This window comes from Oryza sativa, chromosome 11, assembly GCF_034140825.1.
Source record: "Oryza sativa Japonica Group chromosome 11, ASM3414082v1".
In the NCBI taxonomy this organism is placed as follows: domain Eukaryota; kingdom Viridiplantae; phylum Streptophyta; class Magnoliopsida; order Poales; family Poaceae; genus Oryza; species Oryza sativa.
The window spans coordinates 4,839,952-4,862,850 of record NC_089045.1 but is presented as its reverse complement, the minus strand read 5'-3'; the positions used below and the strand labels follow the sequence as shown (position 1 = coordinate 4,862,850).

General features: G+C 41.6%; 3 protein-coding genes across 4 annotated transcripts; 1 reads left to right on the top strand and 2 right to left on the bottom strand.

Moving 5' to 3' along the window:
* The first annotated feature begins 109 nt into the window (after positions 1-109).
* LOC136354082 (uncharacterized) lies at positions 110-2,225 on the top strand. The gene is made up of 2 exons (XM_066305713.1): positions 110-1,162; positions 1,799-2,225. Exon 1 carries the CDS (start codon positions 840-842, stop codon positions 1,152-1,154), a length of 315 nt encoding a protein of 104 aa, XP_066161810.1. The 5' UTR covers positions 110-839; the 3' UTR covers positions 1,155-1,162; positions 1,799-2,225.
* Positions 2,226-6,196: 3,971 nt separating this feature from the next.
* LOC4349989 (amino acid permease 3) lies at positions 6,197-8,398 on the bottom strand. The gene is made up of 3 exons (XM_015759993.2): positions 7,652-8,398; positions 7,198-7,555; positions 6,197-7,093 (listed from the first exon to the last, which is right to left on the bottom strand). Exons 1-3 carry the CDS (start codon positions 8,086-8,088, stop codon positions 6,458-6,460), a joined length of 1,431 nt encoding a protein of 476 aa, XP_015615479.1. The 5' UTR covers positions 8,089-8,398; the 3' UTR covers positions 6,197-6,457.
* A 9,811-nt stretch (positions 8,399-18,209) lies between these two features.
* LOC4349988 (lipase-like PAD4) lies at positions 18,210-22,480 on the bottom strand. Of its 2 annotated transcripts, XM_015762065.3 has the most exons (4): positions 22,328-22,480; positions 21,771-22,143; positions 18,878-20,079; positions 18,210-18,792 (listed from the first exon to the last, which is right to left on the bottom strand). In XM_015762065.3, exons 1-4 carry the CDS (start codon positions 22,363-22,365, stop codon positions 18,426-18,428), a joined length of 1,980 nt encoding a protein of 659 aa, XP_015617551.1. In that variant the 5' UTR covers positions 22,366-22,480; the 3' UTR covers positions 18,210-18,425. The 2 variants fall into 2 exon arrangements, with proteins under 2 accessions (XP_015617551.1, XP_066161342.1); XM_066305245.1 differs by lacking the exons at positions 21,771-22,143; positions 22,328-22,480 and adding an exon at positions 20,823-21,764.
* Between the last annotated feature and the right edge of the window lie 419 nt (positions 22,481-22,899).

Sequence of the window (22,899 nt, the reverse complement as noted above, 5' to 3'; positions counted from 1 at the left end):
TCTGCAGTGGAACGTAATATTTACCCCATTTTTTTTGAAAATTCTCGAATTTTATTTTTTTTCTATATTTGATTGCACAGATGATGAAAACCATACCTAAGCAATTTAAAGTGAGCAACACAACCTTCAGAAATCTATTATCATGGGATATCTTTCCTAAACTTTATGTTTGAACTTAAAGTTTGTTTCAGTAGATTTGTTTTTCGGAAGTTCAGTGCCCCAACATATTCCCCCCAAAAACTGAGAATGCACAGCCGGTGAACACTTCTGGCCTCCTTTGGATTGGAAGATTTTCAAAAGAACTTTGCAAGAACTGAACAAATTTCTACGAAAATCCTGTAAAGTTACATCTTTCTAAAGAGGGAATAATTAAATGTCCCTCTAAAAAGAGCCTTAATCTTAATGTGAATACCATATAAAGCTACCTGGTATTCTACAGATTTTGCATGTTTTGTTATCTTTGCCAGTTTTTGCATGTTTCTGCATGGAATTAGGACACGCTGCTTTAGTTTTTTAAATGGAATTTTATTACCAAGCTATTATTAACTCCCCGCAATTTCCTCTGCACCTCTGCTTCAAATTTGGGTCACCGTTGTTTCTCCTCCTCCAAGATCCACAAAACCCAAACAACATAACAATATCAAAACTTTTTTGGCACATTTTTTTTCAATCAATCAAAATCCAAGAACAAGAACAAGAACAAGAACACAAATCCAGAGAGAGAGGCGATTGGCGCCACCATTGCCATGCACGCCGCCTCGTCCTTGTTCTTGACCCGCGCCGCCGCCGAGGCCGCCGTCGCCGCCTAGTGCCGTGATCCTCTTTCGCCGCCGCCGCCGATGGCGCCGCCGATGCAGGAGGGGGAGGAGCGGCCGGGCGGGAGCGCGTGCGTGTGGATGGTGACGACGCTGCTACTCCTCTCCGTGCTCGCCGGCGGCGGGTGCCTCGCCGGCTACGTGGTGCTGCCGCCGCACGAGGCGCCGCACTGGCTCCCCGCCGTCGGGCTGGCGCTCGTCGCGCTCCCGTGGGCGTTCTGGGTCGCCACGTGCTCGTACCGGTGTGTCCGGAGGCGCGCCGCCGACCGGCAGGCCATGGGCTCCGCCGCCGTGGCGCCGGCGGCCACCGGCAGCATGCGCTCGTGCGCCGACTCCTGAAACTCACTGTAAGCAAACCGTCCTAATTATACTGAATTTTTTTTCGCATTTTTCAAGATCGTGGCCACATTTATTTTGGGATGAGACTCCCCTGACTCTTGTGGGTGTTTCCTTTGGGTGTGTTTAGTTCACGCTAAAATTGGAAGTTTGGTTGAAATTGAAACGATGTGATGGAAAAGTTAAAAGTTTACATGTGTAGGAAAGTTTTGATGTGATGAAAAAATTAGAAGTTTGAAGAAAAAGTTTGGATTTTAACAAGGGCTTTATTTTGATAGGAGTGATTTTCAGGATTTACAGGAGGTACCATATTTTTTTTCCGTGAAATTTTACCATCCTTAAAAAGTACCCATGTTTTTTAGTGTAAAATTTGGTACCTCTATATACTAAGTAGCTTGATGTATAAAAAAATTTAGTATGAAATTTAGGTACCTCGAGGTATTTTTTTAAGGACCATAAAATTTCTCTATTTTTTAATATAAAATTTGATACCTCTTAATATCTCTGATGGTAAGACATACCAAATTTGCACCAAAAATTTTGGTATCTCTCGATATGTCTCAAGTATTGTTGAATTTGTGTTTTGATAGATAATCATCAGATCAAATTTTGTTGTTGAATGATGATGATACTCTTTCTTGTTGCAGTGTTAATTAGAGTTATTCAAGACGCAAATGAAGGTGATGAGGGCGGAATTAAATTCGATGACTCCATGTACAGATCGATTCAAATTGGAGGATAGCAAAGAATTTGGATGAATTTGATATGGTCTTGCGCCTATGCATGAATGCAGATATAAGCCCCCTGCTTGGTACACTGAAACTGCAAGGAAATGATGAAAAGAAAGGGTGCAACCTATTGCAGTTTCAAAGCAAAATGCGAATGAACAGTTCATCTTGAATTAAGATTTGTCCTACACCTTTTTTGTATTTTTGGAAGTATGACTTGAAAAGTTGAAGTAATCTTGTTTGTATTCTGAGAAGGTGGAAGTGATGATCTCATAGATGATGGATAGGACAGTGTCATACACAAATGGTCAAATATAATATACTGTCTTGAACTGTTTGTAGACTACATTATTTTGATGGCAGATATTTAATTTTTCATCCATAAAACCTTTGAAAATGTATCGAGAGATGCTATACTTTTTATATTTCTTTTCAGCTACTTCACCATATTATTAACACAGATTATTTGCTCCACATCTATAAAGTATGTTTTGTAAAAAAAAAAAAAAAAAAAAAAACTTGCTCAGACCACTTATTCTAAGATATCTCTGTTAAGTTTATTTATTAAAATATTTAATCTATTCCTATAATCAAGTAGATAATTAATCCGTAGTAATAATCTAGCAAATAATCTATTTCAAATTAGCCCATAGTATTAATGTGTGCTAACTTCATGTCTTAACACTGGTGTATAAACTCAACATCAAACATACCAAGCCTAGCTTAATGGATATGGCTGCCCCATTCTTGTTCAGTAATCCTGACCATACATGTACAGCCATACTTTATTTCGTTGTCGTGGACTCAAATCGAACAATTTACTGTAGTGTTTATGGACCACAATGTCTAACATTTTCTGGATAACTACTCTTATCTAAAAAACTACTCTTATCTGAAATACTTCAACAGTAGAATAGAATATATCCAGGGTAGCAATAATGCAGCAACTTTCAGAATACAGATGCTCCAGTCAATAGATAGCAAAATTAAATTAAAACACATCGATCTCTCTCGGTTAAACAGTATGGGCTACCCATGCATGCGTGCAAGCCTGCTTCTCTGTGCAAATACTCCACTACCTCTGATCAGGGTTCATCTTTTCGATTGAGTGTTGGATTTCAACCTCAAACGGTATGACATTTTTCGTCAAATTACAGCAAAGTTTGATCAACTTTTTATTGTTTGAAATTTGCATTCTCGAAAACCATTTGAAATTTCACTTCGAATCTACTTTAATTTCATGTGGTGTCAAAAAAGAAAATCAAAATTTCACGATTTTCATGGGAAAAAAAAGCGTAAACCCTCCTGATCTCATCTGGTGATGTATGTGTACTGCATTGAGTGAAGAATATATATAACTTGTCTGCAAATGTAGATCACTCCGTATATATTCTTATCCCGGTATTTGTTGATTTCCCAGCAAAAGAAAAGGAATATTTGTTGATTTCTTTCTTTGGGTGGAAAGGGACTTAACTGTGCGCGCAAGTTTAAGAAAAGAATGTACAGAATATGTGCCTGCTACTTTCAACTTTTCAACCTAATTTTCCTGTGAAAACACCATTGCCGTGCATTACTCACTCATTCTTGTTGTAAAAACAACTTACTATATATGGTTTAATTTGGTTCTTTTTGTTACAATTACTGAGTTACTAGCTGCTTCTCTCTTCTAGGAAGAAAAGTTGGTTGAAAAAAAGTCAGACATCTTATTCTTATTAGCTTAATGGTAACGGGAACATCCTATGCACGTAACTTTCCCGTGCACACCAACTAGCAAATGTCACGAAAAATTATATAAAAAAATGGGCATTTACTCCTAATAGTATAACACATATATGTAAAGTCTCATATTCAAATTTATTGTATTTTATCCCTATCAAAAAAAGTGAAAAATCTAATAGTTTTAAGGGTAAAAATCTGTCAAAATTTTATCTTTTTTTGTTACAGCTAAAATATAATGAATTTTAAGATAGCATTTCACACGTAGGTGCAATACTATTGGAAGTGTGTGTTCAATTTTTTTTTAGAATTTTCTATGCCATTTGATAGTTGGTGTGCACGGAGTGTGCACGGGAAGCTTGTGTGCATAGGATATATTCTCTAATGGTAGCCCGCATCAACTTCATTGTCTTATACAATCAATCAAACAATTATTATAATCTTTTATTCCACTTTACATGGCATCTATAAAAAAAATTATCGTTAATTCAGCAAGTTATCATTTATAAGATGTTGTGGCTGGATTTGTCTCAGCTTCTTATGTCTTTTTTTTATTTCCACGAACGCGCAGAAGAATTACACGTCAGTATGTCTTTTGTTTTATCAAATTGATTAAAACTTACTGGTTCTGTGCTTAATGACAAAGGCTGAAGATGCAAACGTTTCTATTATCTAAAGCCATACAAGTATTAATATCAATTGTATTAAGTTATAGAGATGTGATCCATGCACAATGTTCATATGCATGAGGATTGAGGAAGTGTTGATTTTTTATACTGAACCAAAAAAGCATCATGCCAACATAAGGCCCCAAACAGCACTTCATCTAGAACCCCATACTCTACGGTATTAACTTGCAAAAAATCTAGCTCCCAACAAACATCAACTTCCAATCATAAATCTGAGCAAAGTAAACCAGCCCATCATATGATAGCAAGATTGCAAGAGAAAGAGGATCTAACAAACAGGAGTGCCAAAGATTCCAATCCTTTGTGAGCCATTCTTTTTGGTACCTGCCAAGATCCCTGGCCAAAAACAGCCTTAATTCACCTGCCAAAATCAAAGAAAGCAACACCCTATGGCCCTGGTAAACACTGCCATGTACACCCCTTGGGCCCTCCTACCCTTGGATGCATGCATATATGCACATGAAATCCAATCCTATCTTCATTTTGCCCGTCCCTCAACTATCTCCTTTTTGGGGAGAACAGAAAAGAGGCTTGTATGAACTAATGGAGCTCTATCAGTTATCATAATCCACCAACAGTGGATGCACCACTTCACAGATCATGAAGATATTCCTCTCCAAATTATTGGTGTGTGTCCATGGTGTAATGATGTGATGCTTGTACATCTCTAGACTTGTCTAGAAAATCACTGCAGGATCAAATAAACAGTAAAGTGTTCTATACAGCTTTTCAGAATAACCTCTGCAAGCATGCTTTTCAAACTATTAAACTATGTCGTGCAAAATATATATATATATATATATATATATATATATATATATATATATATATATATATATATATATATATATATATATATATATATATATATATATATATATATATATATATATATATATATATAAGTTTTCTAAAAAACTAATAAATCTATTCATTTTTAGTTTGTAATAATTAATATTCGATTAATCATGCATGTGTTAATAGAATGTCTTGTTTCACGTACTTCTAAAAATCTCAACCTAAACGCTAAAACGGACTCAGCCTTAGGCTGCGTTCGGCACCAGGAGATTGGAAGAAAGTTTGTTTCGTTTTACGCTTCCTGAACTATTAAACGGAGTATTTTTTTAAAAAAAAATTATACACGAAAGTTGCTTTAAAAAATCATATTAATCCAATTTTGAAGTTTAAAATAGTTTATACTCAATTAATCATGCGCTAATGCCTCACCTCGTTTTAGTATGTTTACATTGCTAGTGTGATGTGCTTGCTCTTTTGTACAAAGTACCTGGATAATGTATATGTAATAATGCAATATCCCTGGAAAAAAATTGTAGTGTAAGCTCCACCAATGGTCTCACTGACAATCACAACATCAAATGTACAAATACAAGTTTCAACCATCATATCAGTAGCCTCGAACGTCACAATATATTTACAACAGTGCACAACACACTGAAGCACATTGCGCCATGTATAGATTTCATTTTCATCTTCCGAATGACATATCACATGCATGTGGACTTTTCCAGTGAAATATAGATATATAAATAATACTCCCTCCAATTTCTCATAACCAAATTATCTTCTGTTAACATCACAATTGAGAGAAATAGATATCACAACAAAATCTTGATCTTAAGATATAACAATCTTATTTATCTTAATATAACAATTATTAATTAACACTAAGTACATAGATCGAAAAAAATTGACCATTTTAACAAAAATTCCATTTAAAAAAGTCATTTTCATCAGACAAATGTATTTGCATACGCAGTCATTTGCTTACCACTTCTTGAATATCACTGAAATATTCAACCGTTTAATACTGGTACTAGTAAGCTTAGCTTAGCTTATTTGGAACTAAACACAATAATAGCAAAATCGAAGGGAGAAAAAAAAAACAGAGACGTACAGTAAGCTGTGCTTCACTAACCATTAAAGCCTTGTTATCCCAATCAAACTCATAATACAAGAATCTACAAGGTGTTACATGACAAAACACCACACAAAGCTCAGTAAATAATTTTTTGTTTACCTCGTTCTTTTTTATCTCACACCTGGGCCCCACCTGGCAACGGCAGTGTTGCTCTGCTGCCCATACGACGTACACATGTTTGCTAGTGCTAGTACTACTTCGATCGGACGGTCACCGATCGATCTCACATTCTCTCTACCCGCTGAACGGCCGGTACACCTTGAGCGCGTCGACCACGTCGGCGATGGAGCCGGCGGCGGCGGCGACGGAGACGACGAGGCAGGCGGCGCTGAGGACCTTGAGGCAGAGCCACCGCGCGCTCCCTCGCCGCACGCCGCGCTGCGCGATGTACATCTCGACGGGGAAGTAGACGGTGAGCGGCCAGAACGAGACGGCGCCGAGGAGCCCCACCACGTCGCCGAAGAACGGGAGGAGCATGGACACGACGGTGGTGGCGCAGACGAACGCCGTGCGCCATGTCAGGCGGAACACGCTGAGCGAGAAGGGGCCCACGCGGAGCTCCCGGGAGATGAAGCCGCCGTCCGGCCACCTCGCCGCCGCCCACCGCTCGACGAACGCGAAGATCGGCTGGACGAACACCTGGTAGGCGCCGACGAGGTGCACGACGATGGCAGCGTTGGCGACGTCGAGCAGCCAGAACGGCTCGTAGAAGCCGAACCCGGTGAGCAGGTTGTCCGGCGACTTGTCCCCGAACGCCGCGTACCCCATGCACCCGCACAGCATGTAGAACACCGTCGTCGTCGCCACGCTCACCATCGTCGCGCGCTTCATCACCTTCGCCTCCGATGGCGGCGGCGCCTTGATCGTGTCCTGACATGACATCACACACAACAACGCTCTGTTCTGTTAGGACACAAGAAATAGAAGAAGCCAAGAAACAGAGGATGCGGCAATGGCGGCGGCGAGCTGCTTGCCTGGATCTCGATGAGGATGATGGAGTAGGAGTAGGCGAACGCGATGTCACCGAAGGCCTGGAGGCTGCGCCAGACCTTCTGCATGGAGGTGACGCCGGTGCCGACGCTAATGCCGGTGAGGCTGCCCATGAACCCGCCGTTGGCGACGGTCTGCGCGATGCCGAGCGAGAGGCCAATCGTCGAATAGGTGAAGGACATGATGGCGGCGACGATGGACAGCCACCATATCTGATCGAAATCCGGGATCTGTGAGAACACGATCTGCACGACGCCGAACAGGATCATGTACGGGTTGCTCGAGCTCCTGCACGGGTTCTTGTGCCCCTTCTCGTGGAAGCAATCCGCCCTCTTGATCGCCCTGCTCGATCGAATCAACTAAGCTATCAGCAATCACATCATCAATGGAGTTTGCATCGAAACCGAATCGAAACAAAGAAATTGTTTGATTGATTACAGCATGCTGATGGAGGCGGCGATGGTGTAGCCGATGGCGACACCGAAGAGGTTGGCGTACTGGATGACGCCGCAGAGGCGGACCTTGGAGCCGCCGAGGTTGGCGCGGACGGCGTCCATGTAGGTGTAGTTGCGCTTGCCGGTGCACGGGTCGCCGGAGCGGTAGCACTCGGCGAGCAGCGTGGAGGTGTAGTAGATGACGAAGGCGAAGAGCAGCATGACGGCGGGGCCGGCCACCCAGCCGAGCTGCGCGATCGCCCACGCCAGCGACAGCACGCCGGAGCCGATCACCGCCGTGATGATGTGCGCGCTCGCCGTCCACACCGTCCCCATCCGCCGCGCCCGCCCGTCGTCGTCGCGCCACTCCCCATGACCCACCATCATCCCCGCCTCCGCCGCCGCCGACGCCGACACCTCCATCGCCGCCGCCTTCCCCATCCCTCCTCTCTTGAAGGTGTTCGACACCTCTAGCTCGCCAAGAACTCTGTCGAACACTTGGCTGGTGATGGTGTGCTGCGCGTTGCTTGGGTTGAGTGAGTGAGAGGTGGAAGAAGACGAGAGCTATATATAGAGAGAGAGGAGAGGAGAGGAGAGGTGAGAGAGGCGTGTAGGGTTGCGGCTGCTTCGTCTTCGTCTTCCTCCTCCCGCCATGGCGCGCCACGCGTGGACAGCTTTGCTTTTCCAACATGAACTGACACTGCCACTGCCACTGAGGCCGGTGGCAAATGGCAGTGCACCTGGGCATCCTGGGATCATAGCCACCACATGTCCTTTTGTGTGCCTTTTTTTCTTCTTCTCAGATAATCTTTTGGTGTGTTAGCAGGGGCGAAGCCAGGATAAATGATCGTCGGGGTCATTACTAGCCATGGTCTATGTTTTCAAACAAAACGGATTGAAAACAACGCAATTTCGATGTTCCAACTTGGGACAAAAGTAGATTTTGAGTGAAATTTGGAATAGTTTTTCAAGAATTCAAATTTGAAATTGTAAAATTAAACCAAATTAATAAAAAAATATCAAATTTTGGTAAAAAAAAAGCCATATTGCTATATTTGGAATCTAATTTTAAATCGAATTGGTGAACCCTGATACAATCTGGGTGTGTTCAGACCTAGCTATGGGATCTGAACCCTTCCCTCCCAGCACGCAAAATAGGGCGAGGTTACCACATGATTAATTAAGCATTATTAGCTTATAAAAAACTTGAAAGACAATAGATTAATATGGTTTTTAAAATAATTTCCTATAGAAATTATTTTGCTAGGGAATTTGAAAAGTTATGAGCCACTGGCCTTATGCATGGTCTCAAATCTCAAAAACTCAAAGTATATGCATATTCGGCTGACGTATAATCATAAATGCTAGGTAATTTTCTATTTGCTGCTGCCAGTATCGTTTCTAGTTGTCAATTGGAATTTAACACAACAATCAACAATTAATGTCACCGGGGTCTAATATTTGTTTTCACCGGGGTCATAGCTGGTAAAATAAAGAGGATATGAGAGGTTAAAATAAAATCATCGGGGTCTACTGACCCCGGTAATTGACTGTACCTTCGCCCCTGTGTGTTAGATTAGGATTAATGGTCACATTTTTTTGGATGGATTTAGAGATGATGTGGAAGGATATACTCTTTTTGTTTGTTAAATAGATGATGCCGCTAACTTTTAACATAGCGTTAAACTATTCGTTGTATTTAATATATATATATATATATATATATATATATATTTATTTGATGTGCCATCTTTTATAATCAAAGGAACTTTCAGTACTTATACTTTAGCATATTATTAATTTTTTGAATTAGATGAATGGTAAAACATTGACAGTAAAGAAGTAAAATTGTATTGATCTTATGACTTATGAGGTTCATGCTTAATAGGGTGCCATTTGCTGAAACACACTATAATGAAGCAACGGAGCCACCTCTTGGACAGACAAGGTCAGGTGGCTCTTCAACAATGTTGACATGCGACATGGTTATCCGCTAAAAACCACTACAAAAAATTATTGGTAGCTAATAAAAGATTTTTCCTGTCTGGCCTTGATGTCACCATTGGCTCCAACTACTGTTACAAACATAGATATTTGGATAAGAATTGCCAATCTTGCGAGAGCTATGTATGTTGTGGGGAAAAGAATATAGAAGGGCAAGACTTGTTTTCCTCATGCTTTTTTTGCATGCTAATTAATTTAGGACAAGATGGAATGAGACATTCCATGTTGTAAAGGGAGAAGCTCTTGTTGCCACATACCGACGGGGTGTTTACATCCAGGGTGTAAAGTTTTGGTGTGTCATATCGGGTATTATATAAGGTGTCGTATGGGGGTATTTAGGCACTAATAAAAAAAACTAATTACAGAATCCGTCGGTAAACCGCGAGATGAATTTATTACATCTAATTAATCTATCATTAGCAAATATTTACTGTAACACCACATTGTTAAATCATGGAGCAATTAGGCTTAAAAGATTTATCTCACAAATTAGTCACAGGGTGAAAAATTTTTGGGTAGCCGGGATCTGTTTGGCCTGAACTATCTGCATTCTCATTCATAGCATAGACCTGACACCATGCTGAACTTTCAATATGATTTAATGGAAGCCCTGTATTTTCAATGCATCCTCTGCCTCCGGCACATGGTATGTTTGGTCTCAGACGGTCAGACCCATTTCGTTCCCCAGCTTTGTGCATGATTTATCAACAACGTACACATTGTTTTTTTGGTTGTTGATGCCAATTCAAGTCTTCAACTACCAGAAGTAAAAGATGCATTGATACATGTCCAAAACTGTTTAAAGAGGTACCTAAATAAACGTTTAAGGGTATGTTTAGTTACACGCCAAAATTAAAAGTTTGAAAAAAAGAGTTAAAAGTTTATGTGTGTAGAAAAATTTTGATGTGATAGAAAAGTTGGAAGTTTGAAGAAAAAGTTGGGAACTAAACCCAGCCTAAGAGGCACACACAAAATATGCCCTCCTGAAACCTTGTCACATCCGATTTATTCCTTATGAAAAATATTCTATTTTCCTCTCTGGTTTTTTTTGGGGTTTATCTCTAGCCTTTTTTTTATAAAAGAAAAGCTAACGGGATTTTTGTCCTATTTATTAATAAAACATGAGTAAAATACTCAGCCGAATGCTAAAAAGGAAAACAATGCGCTTGCCCACACTAAATGAGAAGGAGATATCACCGACTCAAGTGCACACGCAGAAATTTAGGGAATATAAACTCTTGACAGGGATATATATCCTCATTTTCTTGCGTATCATCCAAAAGAGTTATGAGAAAAAGTTGACAATAAAAAATTAGTATATGATATATCCTCTACAAACATATAAACTCAAATTTGACCAATACAAGTGGTAACAAAGTAAATAATAGACTTTAGCTTATATACATATATATTCATATTCATATTTGTTTATTTTATTTTACAACTTGTAAAACTTAAATTTTACCATGCATGTTTGTGAAATGATGTATGATATATTATTTCATCTTATTATTTTTTTAAAAAAATCATAACTATTTAGATAAAACGAAAAAATGAGGGTATATCCTCTCGAGAGCACTTCACTTCACTAGTTGAAGTCAATGATCAGACGGTTAACCTTGGTCACAATAATGTGCACGCGTACGCATTATCTCCATTGTCTTATATGTGTATCTTGGCCAAATTGATCTACAGTAGCATGCATGGTCGGCATATCGACCAAGAACAAGGCCAAACAAATTGAAATGGAAGAAGCGTTCCGGCATCATATATACATCGCATTCATGGGAAAATGTTAGGTATATATGCTTCATCTCGTCTTTGGTCCGGATATATATGCCCAAAACTCTCGCCTCTTTCGAGATTTTTTCTCTGAAAGAGATTGTAGTTTGTTGTATTGTGTTGTGTTGTGTTGTGTACTTGTATTGCGTAAGAATCTATCTAATCGATGTTTGCTCTGGTCAGTTGTAGCTAGATACCCCTCCTTTCTAAAATATAGAACTAGTGTATAAAAAACTAGAAAATAAATAGCAATAAATCAATAGCAATATATATTTCATAATATATATAAACGTTGGAGGTTGTGAGAAAAATAATACACTAGTTTCTGATATCATAATATATATTATCAGAAACTAGAAAATCAATAGCAATAAAAAGTTTTTTAAATACGAATATATGCATGATACATATATTATTTAGTTCGATCAATTATTAGCTAGAATTTTGAAATGTTGATTTTGCGTGTGTAAAACAATGACATTTATATCTAGAACAGAGGGAGTATATAAATATCATACTTCAGGAGAATTTCGATTTAACAACTAACATATGGTTTGAAATTCTACAATATAATATAAAAGGTTCTAGCAGCAACAATAACAAATTAGTAAATCCAAATTTTTCAGTTAACTATGGAAATAATATGTGCTTCTACAGCCATGTCAAATTAATAGATCGAGCACCTAGAAAATTAACTGAATTATTTGGATGCCACAGCTGTACATGTGCGTAATAATATACATGCTAACATACGACAATGCCCCTTTATCCCAAGATGCTTTAAATTTCTTCGTGGTAGAAAATTTAAGTACGCAAATCAAATAAACCGAAAATTAAGTGAGGAATTTTTCTAAGTGGCCATCCTTCTCACCGTAGACTACTGTTCGTGCACGCCGTATATAGTGACTTAGGCATATATACCACAACTAATATCGCCGTCTAATTCACCAATCAAACTTGGGCAGGTATATATACGGCATATGAACTTTCCAAGCTAGCCAAGTACAGTGTAGATGTTGCTCGCAAAATTCCAATTTGTTCAACTGTGTACTATCTACTGGGCAGTTTTCATAGAGTGTGCATTCTTGCTTAAGATGTTACCAAATTTTGAGTTGGAATTCTTTTTTCCGTTGAGTTGAATTAAGAAAATTTTCAAATTGGAATGAAGTTGAACAATCCAGATAAAGTGTGGGTTGTATATTGAAGGATTTTTCTCACTTAAGAAATTTCATACACAAAAGAATTATTAATCCAACTCAAAATTTTCATAGGATGAAGTTTTTTTTTTCTAATTTCCTTTCTGTCTAGGGTTTTTACTCATGCTTATTGAAATATATATAATTGCTAGTTCTTCTGCCGGTTTGGTTTCAGAAAAGTTAAGCAATTGAGGAATTTGTGTGAAATTAAGCCGAATGTTTATGACAAGTTGGGTACGTCATAGAAGTGATGAAAGGTGTAGCGAGGAAAAAAAAAAGCAATTGTGAAGCTCCAATGATATACCGGTTAACTACAGATATGATCGTACGTATGCAAATATCTTCTCGCTATATACTACCTCCGTTAATTACTAAATATTTAACGCCGTTGATTTTTTTAAATATGTTTGACCGTTCATTTTATTCAAAAAAATTAAGTAATTATTAATTCTTTTCCTATCATTTGATTCATTGTTAAATATACTTATATGTATATATATAGTTTTACGTATTTCGCAAAAGTTTTTAATAAGACGAACGGTCAAACATGTGCTAAAAAGTCAACGGTATCAAATATTTAGAAACGGAGGGAGTATAAAGCTAAGAGAGCATATGTATCGACGTGGCAACTCGTCAAATGTAGCATATATGCTAGCCTGATAACATTGCCCATAAAAAGCTGGCAAAAAATGAAGCTTTGTGAGGTTCTTTTAATCATAGGTGTTAGACCACCCCACTAGCTAGCTAGCTATACCACGTACTCCCTCCGTCCAAAAAAAGGCAAACCATGGGTTTCCGTGTCCAACTTTGATTGTCCGTCTTATATGAAATTTTTTTATAATTCGTATTTTTATTGTTGCTAGATGATAAAACATAATTAATATTTTATGCGTGACTTGTCTTTTTAATTTTTTTTCATAATTTTTTTTCAAATAAGACGGACGGTCAAACGTTGGGCACGGAAACCATGGTTTGTCTTTTTTTGGGACGGAGGGAGTACTTATTGTTCTTTTCAGTACGATCGATCGATTCGCCACATAGCTTACAAGTTAGAACCTCATCTCTATATCTACCTAAGTTTGACTAAAATTGAAGTGTTCAAAAGATTAATTGGCATCTAGTAACTCTTTTGTCCACAAATAAATTAACGATGTTCGTTTTTTGGACGTGTACCAAAATGCAGCTTAATTTGAAGAATGGTAATACTATTGCCCTATGGAAGTATATATTTCCCAAAGCAAAAATCTACAGTTATCATTTTTAAGTGCATATATTTCCCTGAGACAAATATGTTGATTCATTCCAAAGTCCAAATTGGAAAAACGGTAATTAATCATCAGTAGAAGTAATCGCAACGGTTGATTTATAGTTATACTATCAGTAGAAAAAGAAGTAATTAATCTACTGCAAATAGTTGAGACAGCATTATATAAAAAAAATGCTCCATTACATGATAAATGATAAAAGTCCTACATTAACTATACTAGGCTATTAGCAGAGAAAATTTGTGAAATATATAATGGGTCAATTATTAATTTCAGCACTAAAAACAAAAGTGATCACTAAAAACAAAAGTGATCAATAATTATATAGCGACAGGGCAATCGAAAAGAAAGAGAGAAAAAGAACGAACAGGCGTCCATGCATCCTGGGCTCGTGGCCGGTCTCTTTGGTCATGGACACTGCAAATTCTCTTTGCAATTAATTGATCATCAAGAGGCTTCAGGAAGAAACTAAGAAGCCTGAGATGATGTGATTACGCGAACATATCCACCTACTAACTGCCGGCCGGCCGGGCCGGCCGGCAACATCACGTACCATCGATGGATATGATCAGCAGTGGGTATATGTGAGACAATTAGTGGTTCATAATTAGTTGGTCATTTTCTAATCGTGTGTTGCTACTAGTAGCAACCATGGCCAGTGGTAGGCGTCGATCGGTATTCACGCTAGTGGTAGGATTCGATCATCTCTTCCCATTAATTCTCTCTCTGCAAAAATCAAAAGGGCACGCATGCAATGCATGTTATCATGATCAGTCGTCACTCGACCGGTCCTGCAAAGTGTAATTAAAGTAGAGTGGAAGGGCATATAGCTAATGGTTGTACTGATCCGAGTAGCACCCCAAGAGCATCTCCAACAACCTCCTTATCCCACTCTTCAAGTTAAATTTTGGCAATTTTAACTCAATTTTGTGCTCCAACAAACTGGCTAACCGGATGGCCAAGCCATCTGGCTAGCCAAAGTGCTCCTCGCGCTGGCCAAATTTGGCCAGCCAAAATAGCCTAGCCAATTGTGGGCCCCACGCATGGTCCCACGCTTTTCCCTCTCCCGTCCTGTACTCTCTCTCCCCCAAATCGACCTCTCCGCCGGCGCCACTCCTCCGCGTCGCCCCTCCGCCAGCGCCGTCCCTCTGCCGTCGTCGTCCTTTGCCGGCGCCACCCCTCCGCCGTCGTCCTTTGCCGGCGCCACCCCTCCGTCGTCGTCGTCCTTCGCCACTGCAGCCCCTCGGCAGCGCCGATGGAGAGGTACCCTCCGGCGATGCGGCGGCGAGGGGCTTGGACCGGCTCAGCAGCGCGACGGCGAGGGCTTGACCGCTCGCGTCCGATGCCGCGTGGGCCCGCGCGAGGTTGAGCTCGAGCCGCCCCGATCCGGTGAGGAACAGGAGCTCCGGCGCCGCCTGCTGGATCTCCCCCTCTACGGCAAGTGTAGCAGGAGCTCGGTGAAGGCCGAGGAGGACGCGGCGGAGGCGAGGTTGGTGAGGATGCGGCGGAAATTGGCAGCGAGCTTCTCTGCGGCGTCGGCTTTGAAGGAAATAAAGGGGAAAAGAATGGGGAGAGAGAGGAAGAAGGGGGAGAGAGAGAGAGGAAGAAGAGGAGTAGAGGATGACATGTGGGTCCGTTGTTATTTTAGAGATGATTAATAGAGAGTCTGTTAGAGTGACTATCTAGTTTGACTAGCCAAATCAAATGGAGAGTTGGCTATATGGGTGTTTGGAGAGTCCAATTTGGAGCGGCTGTTGGAGATGCTCTAAGATCCTGAATTTAAATCTTCATACAAGCGAATTTTAGATTGGGTTATTTGATGGGCTACATTCTTAATTTAAAAAAGCTACATATATCCTGTTGGAGATAGATATCGGGTTAAAAATACCCTTCTCAAAAAATTAAAAAATGTAGCTTGCAAGCATGGGGTACGTTTATCCACTATCGCACCTACTCCCTCCTAAAAAAGAGAGAGAGAAACAACTTCTAACAAGTGACAAAATCAGCTTGGAGCCATACCTAGAGCTTGAGTTCTTCATTTCGCCTTATTTCTATATAATTTCAAGCATTTTTTTTCTTAAATTTATACATAATTTGTATGAAGTTTGGATCCTAGGTCTAAAGCTTAAGCCATAACTTCCCGCCGATCCTCCTAGTTCAAACTACATGTATACTTAAAAAAAATACCCATACATTACAACGGGTGAAGGCTATTTTAATTTTATTATTGTTATATGGTTTAGTTAAGATAAAAATTACTCTGAGAATTCGCTTGGATATATATTTTTCTAGAAAATTATGAGTTGCAATTAGGAGCCCAATCATCTCAGATTAGCATGCGAGTTTTTTTAAAAAAAAAATTTTATATGACTTCTTCTATATTTTCAAAAGCGAACGAACTTATAACTTGACTCAGATACGAATCTGTATTTCTAAAAGCAAACGAACTTAAAACCCGACTCATATACAGATAACTTATTAAAGTACCGATAAAAACTATAGATATGATTCGTATCTTAGTTGCGGAGATAGACAGGCGCGCGGCTCATGGGTCAATGGCGCGGCACGACCACGTGTCGAAGTACTAGAAATTTCCTTGAGCCTAATAATTAACCACAAGATCGACCAAAGTCGCACACTCTAACTAGCTAGCTAGCCAGAAACAATTAATGTGATAAAATTGTTGCCATATGCCGGTGAACTGCGTTAAGAATAAGAGAAAATTTCCTGCGTAACCCTAAATTTTGTCCAATCCCTTTTATATCCTGAGATTTACTTATTTTCATTCATACCCCTAAATTTCAGTTTATATCCTTTCTTTTATATCTCTTTCGTTAGTTGACAGTTAAATTTATGAAGTATATCGATGGAGTATATAAATTTATTGTGTGTGACTAATAAGGCATGACAACCAATCACACTTCTCCATATAATAATAAGTCTATTTTTCGTCCCTGAACTCTTTGGGTGTGTCTTATATGGCTGGAGCAAGTCTATTTTGTATTCCTCTTCTTTGGGGCTTACCTTTGCTTATATGGCTGCATTAAGTCTATTTAGTCCCTCTACTATTTTCCATTAACCGTGCCGTGCCGGGACGGCCCACCGTACCAAGGCATCGGTCCAGACACGGCTCAACTGTTGGCTCTCGGGCCTTATTACCATCTATACTTGTGTGGGTCGTTTAAAAAAAAATCTTATTTTGGGACACAGAGGCCATGCCAACATAGTAGAAACTTTATGAAAAAGTCTATGGCAAACCACGAAGAATAGATATTGGGAATTTCCTTGACGATGTTGCCGTGATCATACCAAGATTTGGCTGCTACATGCCAGATTTGAGATGGGAACAATATCCTGTTCGTACATCAGCAAGGCATTGCAGATTCTTGAGACACTCAAGGGAGGAGTGCTCCGGCGAGACCTCGCCGCCGGCCACTATATCCGGCAGGTGTACGCTCCTGAGATCACGCATGACAAACCGCAAACGGCGGGACAAGAGGAAAGGGCGGCGGCGCCGCCGCCGCGTGGAGGAGCAACTTGGCCGCCAGCCGCCGCCACCAAGGAAGGATATGACGACGGCGCATATGCGGCCAAAAAATGCTGTGAGAGAGTATACTATACACTCTCAAATTCTGAGTGAATGAAATCTTACTCCGAAACAAAGGCTGTGTTTAGATACAAACTTTGGATCCAAACTTCCAACTTTTTCCATCACATCAACCTGTCATACACACACAACTTTTCAGTCACATCGTACCAATTTTAACCCAAACTTCCAACTTTGGAAGGAACTAAACACAGCCAAAAAAAACAAATTATGAATGAAGTAATGATGAACTTTGAACTGTTGGTGAGAAATTCACAAACTTCTGCTGCGTAATTGAATTTTTACATGCACCAAATTCGCAAAAGGAAAAACAAAATTACTTATAGATTGCGACTCCTGGGCTGAAATTGTACATGCGTCTGAAAGAGTAGCCACAGTTTCAGAAGCTGGGGTTTGATCAGTTTCGGGAGTTCAGACTGGGAAGCTTCAGACGGTTTTGAAATTCAGAATGTAAATTACAAACTCTTGACAGAGTTGGGGATCAAATCAGGGAAACAGATATTTTCTTGGTCATACACTCGTACTAGTTACCACACCAGTAGCTCAACCTGAAGAGAGAAGAATCCAACTCCACACACAATTTTCTTGGTCAGAAGTCAGCAAGCCTACAAGATCCTTTCAACAAGTCTGTCATCAAACTATGTACATTTGGTGATATCCATAAAGGTAAAACATGCAGAGTCATACAGATTTGGTTGAAGCAAATTCTTGACAGAAGTGAAGTGAATCAGCTTCAAGTTATTGCAAATTTCAACATGAAGAACAGATACATCATAATGCAATGCCTCTACCAGGACTAAATCTATTTACAATCACCTATATTATGTTGCTAACATTCATTCATCTGTGCCTAAACTAGATGACAAATGCTCAACAAACTAACTAATTAATTAATTAATTAAATTTTCTTAAGGTGTTTCAACTTCAAAATTGAAACAATATTGTCCTAACTTCTTCCCGGAGCTTGAGCTCATTCCACTCCTTCACCCACAGGGAGTAGCTCGACTGTGGCGCAACGACATCAATGGAGACCTCCTTGTTCTCCACCAGCTCGCTGGAATGGCGCTCAAACTTGTGCAAGTCCTCCAGCATCCTCGCCAGCGATGTCATGTCGCGTTCGCTCTTGGCACTCTCTGTCTGCTCGCGCGCTTCCTCCACCCTCGCCCAGAAGCACGGGTCCTGCGTTAGCCCAGCGAACTTGCTCCTCCTCGCTGTCGTGGTGGCAGAGGTGTCACCAGTGCTGGGATCTGTGCAGCCCTTCTGTTTCCACCACTTGTCGAACAGCTCATACCTATAGAGTACAGGTAGTGCATAAGCCTAATGGAGTCCATGAATTATCTAGAATGAACAATGTGGTTTTGTGCTACTGCTTCTACCTTCTCTCCCGGCCATGGGTGATGTAAGAGCCGCGTGTGCGGTGTAGGTTGTTTCGGTGGTAGTCGGCAATGTCAAGTGGCTCAACAAGGAGCTGGTAGAAGTGGGCAGCGTTGACCCACTTGGCACGGCGGTGGAAGTCGTAGGGGAGCTGGCTGGTGTCAAGCATGGAGAGGACGCCATCCCAGAACTGTGCGAGCTTGATGCGGTACATGTTGGCCTTGCTGAACTTCTTAGGTGATAGCCGCTGCTTGAATGCGTCGTAATACCCGGTGTTGGCATCGAACAATGCCTTGTACCACTCGATCTGCGCTCGGCACGGCGTGATCCGTCCCAACCGCGTTGCGAGGCTCGCACAGTTCAGGCTCGGGCTCCGGCCCACGCGCTTCGACGTCTTCAGCCACTGCCGTGCCGGTGCTGCCTCTGTAGCTTCACCGGTGATACCTGATGCCTCCAGTGCAATGGAGATGCCGACGTCGTAGTTGGACGCGGCAGGTGCGGTGACTGTGGCACCAAGGCGCCTCTTGAGCAGCAAGTGGTGCGGCATGCTCAGCACGAGGTCACCGTAGCAGGAGTGTGCAGCCTCAGGTGGCACCGCGCCTGTCTCTGGAGCACGCCTTGCAGCAAATGTTGCATATAGCATCTGAACCGCTGCTGTTGGATTGTCGACACACGCCGCACCATCCGGAGAGCACAGGACATACGCCCCAAAAGGCCGGTATGGGCTCCCACTGGGTATTTCCGGAGCAGCAAGCTTCTGCTCAATTGCTGCCTCACCGGCGTGCTCTTGGATCAGCTGCCGCAGCGACTCCTGGTTGGTGTCAGCCATGCGGGCAGTGACCGTGGCCACCACACCGGCTGCACGGCGCGCGCGCACCGGCAACTGGTGCAGCTGCATACCAACAACAATGTGCACAGGGATGACATTGAGTGGGCAGAAGAGGAGCCTTGGGACAACATCATGCTGTGAGACCACATGGCAGAAGTTGCCGGCCCACCGCTCACGCAGGATAGCCCTAGACAGGGCCTGATTGCCAAGCAGCGGGCTCCCGAATGTGACACAAAGCACCGGAGGAGCAGGGGCAAATGCTGAGCTTGACGATGATGTGCAAAGGTAGTGCAGCGCCACAAGGGCAGCAATGGCACCACCGAGGGAGTGGCCAGTGAACACTACTGCCTTGCCTCTGATCTGGTTCAGCAGCACCTGCAGTGTTAACCGACACAATGCAATTAGTAAGTGATATGATCAGTTTTCCTAGTCTCAAAAATAATTGCAGCCTCAAGATAGATTTGATTCATGAGTATAAGAGAAGCATTAACTGTATAATCGAACAGACTAAATTGACAAGCTGTGGACATTAACACCTTTGATGGCTCAACAAAAACATCAAGGAAATGAAGATAAGATTTGTCAACAAGAATAGGCCACATAGTCGATTATGAAACACAAATACTACTAGAAAAATATAACACCGGATGGAGACAGGGTGAAACATGATAGAAAAGATCAACAAATGCTGAAGTTACCAATCTGCAGTTTATTTTTCCTCAAAAAACCAATCTGCAGTTTATTTTTCCTCAAAAAACCAATCTGCAGTTTATATTCAAAGAGTGGAATGAAGGTCATGTCTGACAGCCAACTAAAAACTTTAAAGAATTCAAGAATCATCCGAAATAACTAAGCTCAGTATATTGTAAGTTTCTTGCATATCCTTGTTTATCTCTGAGATGCACAGGAAAAGTACATATACCAAAAGCAGGCTTAAATCTAAATTACCATCCAAAAATCAACTATGTCCATACTTCAGATTCCATTCATCAATACTCAAACCTTTTATTATTCACATCTGAAGATAATGACACATCATGGATCGCCATTTTTCACATGCCAGCAATGAATTTGTTCAGATCCAGACAGCCAAAAAAACATTATATTCAGATCCCTACCCACATAGTGTTGCCAGGGGTCATTCTCTCAATCATGCATTGTATTCAGCACGCCTAATCATCCTCTGTCACACATGGGCCACCACAAATGGATCAAAATGAAAGTGACAACAAAAGAGCAAGAGCAAGAAAAACATTTCGGTGTGCTGCCAAACGTGCCAATGTGCCATTTGTGCCGTACTTTTTGGTTTCAATTGACACAAAAAGACAGGTGCATAGCATCTGTGCTCTGGGTTGGCCGCCAAGTTTGATAGGGATTGTACACATTACAACACATGTACACGTCCTATAAGCTCCAAGATAAACTCGTGCATATAAATCTCTACTGTCAAAGGTACCAATTTAATCAAACAAATTGATAACAGAGAGGAAGATAGACACGGCTTCAGAAGGCAATACACGAATCAGGAGAGAAAAAACTGCAGAATAAGGAATGTGCGAATTTCACTGCAATTTGAAAGAAATCAGTTCAATTCTAACAACAAACAGAAAAAAAAATACAGCCTTCCAAACTAGCTTAAGGAGAGCACTCAATCTTCACATGGTAGTAATGGCACAGCAACCATTATCATTATTTTCACTGAAGATTACTCCAGTTATTATTGTTTGAATTCCACAAAATGTTATTGAAATTCCTTGCCAAATTAGACTCGTAAATTAGTTATCGCATAAACAGAATCATTGACCTTACAATAATAAAACAAAAAAAAATCACAGTACGAACTCCCTCAAGCCTCATATGTTGAAGTCTGAACATAATGACATATCAACCAACTAGAGACAGGCACATCAACATCACCATAACTTGCACCCAAAATAACTCAAAAGAAAAAATGTCAAATCATCCTAGACGAAAACTAAAATCAGGAGGCGTAATTAGCGAGCTTAAGTGCGCAATTAGATGGGGGGCGATTAGTTCGAGATATTTTCAGCTAATTGGTCAATTACCTGGAATTCAGGGGATCTGCACAGCCTCAAGAACCCCTGCAGCGCCAGCGCCTGCACGGCGACCGGCTCCCCGCCGGCGTCCTCCGGCTCGGCGGCGACCAGCGGCGCGAACAGCCGCCCGGCGGCGTCCCCGCGGAGCCCGACCGGCTTGAAGATCTCGGCGCCCCCGCCGCCGCCCGCCGCCGCCGACAGCGCCGCCTGCACCCCGGAGAACGCCACGCACACCGGCTCCCCTTCCCCTCCCCCGCCGCCGCCGTGCACGAACCCCAGCGACGACGCGCCGCCGTCGGCCGCGGCCGCGCACCGGTCCCACGCCCGCGCCAGCAGCGGCGAGGAGGCGAGCAGCGCGCCGAGGACGTGGCTGGTCTCGAACCTGGCAAGACGACGACGAAGAAGAAGCATTTGAGCTTCTTGGTTTCCACCATTTCTTCTCCTCCTCCTTCTTCCGCCCCCCAAATCGGGCGCGAAAAGAAAGCTTTCGCGCGCGTGGGTTTATATACACGCGAAGAAGAGGAGAGGGAGGAAGAAAAGCCATGGAAAAAGAAGGGGGAACTTACATCGAATTTTCTTCTTCTCCCCTGCTGGCGTCTTCCATGGCTCTGCCTGGTTGGGGGCAGTGAGCTTCCAAGAAATGGGGTCTTAGAGAGAGAAGAGGCTTCCAGGCTGGAGAGAGAGAGAGAGAGAGGCGAAGTGGTCAAGTTTATTTTGGTGGTCTTCTCTCCTCTTGGATGGTGTAGGGGCAAGGCAACAGGTGAGGAGGGAGGAGATGAGATAGATCATGGCCATGGGCAGTTAGGGTCTGTTTGGCATAGTTCCAGCTCCAGCTCTAGCTCCATCAGCCAAACAGTTTTAGCTCCACCAAAACTAGGAGTAGAATTGGGTGGAGCTCTCTCACAAAATGTACTAGAGTTGTGGAGCTGGGTTTAGGCAGCTCCACAACTTCACTCCAGACTTAACTCCTGAAGCAATATTTAGGAGTTGGAGCTGTACTAAACAGACCCTTAATTTGGTTCTGCTTTTTTTTTGGGAATGTTCTGTTTCCTTTGTTCTAAAATATAATAACTTTTAATCTTTAAAATTCATTCTAAAATATAATTAATTTCTTCATCCATATTTTCTTCTCAATTAA

Excerpts from the sequence above, each read along its gene's own strand:
- LOC4349989 (XM_015759993.2), bottom strand. The coding sequence starts at position 8,088 with ATGGGGAAGGCGGCGGCGATGGAGGTGTCGGCGTCGGCGGCGGCGGAG. Across the intron at positions 7,556-7,651 it reads GCCGCCTCCATCAGCATGCT|GGCGATCAAGAGGGCGGATT; the intron begins GTAATCAATCAA and ends TCGATCGAGCAG. Across the intron at positions 7,094-7,197 it reads TCATCCTCATCGAGATCCAG|GACACGATCAAGGCGCCGCC; the intron begins GCAAGCAGCTCG and ends ATGTCATGTCAG.
- LOC4349988 (XM_015762065.3), bottom strand. The coding sequence starts at position 22,365 with ATGGAAGACGCCAGCAGGGGAGAAGAAGAAAATTCGAT. Across the intron at positions 22,144-22,327 it reads GGAGAAGAAGAAAATTCGAT|GTTCGAGACCAGCCACGTCC; the intron begins GTAAGTTCCCCC and ends TCGTCTTGCCAG. Across the intron at positions 18,793-18,877 it reads ACCCATGGCCGGGAGAGAAG|GTATGAGCTGTTCGACAAGT; the intron begins GTAGAAGCAGTA and ends TGTACTCTATAG.
- LOC136354082 (XM_066305713.1), top strand. The coding sequence starts at position 840 with ATGGCGCCGCCGATGCAGGAGGGGGAGGAGCGGCCGGGCGGGAGCGCG.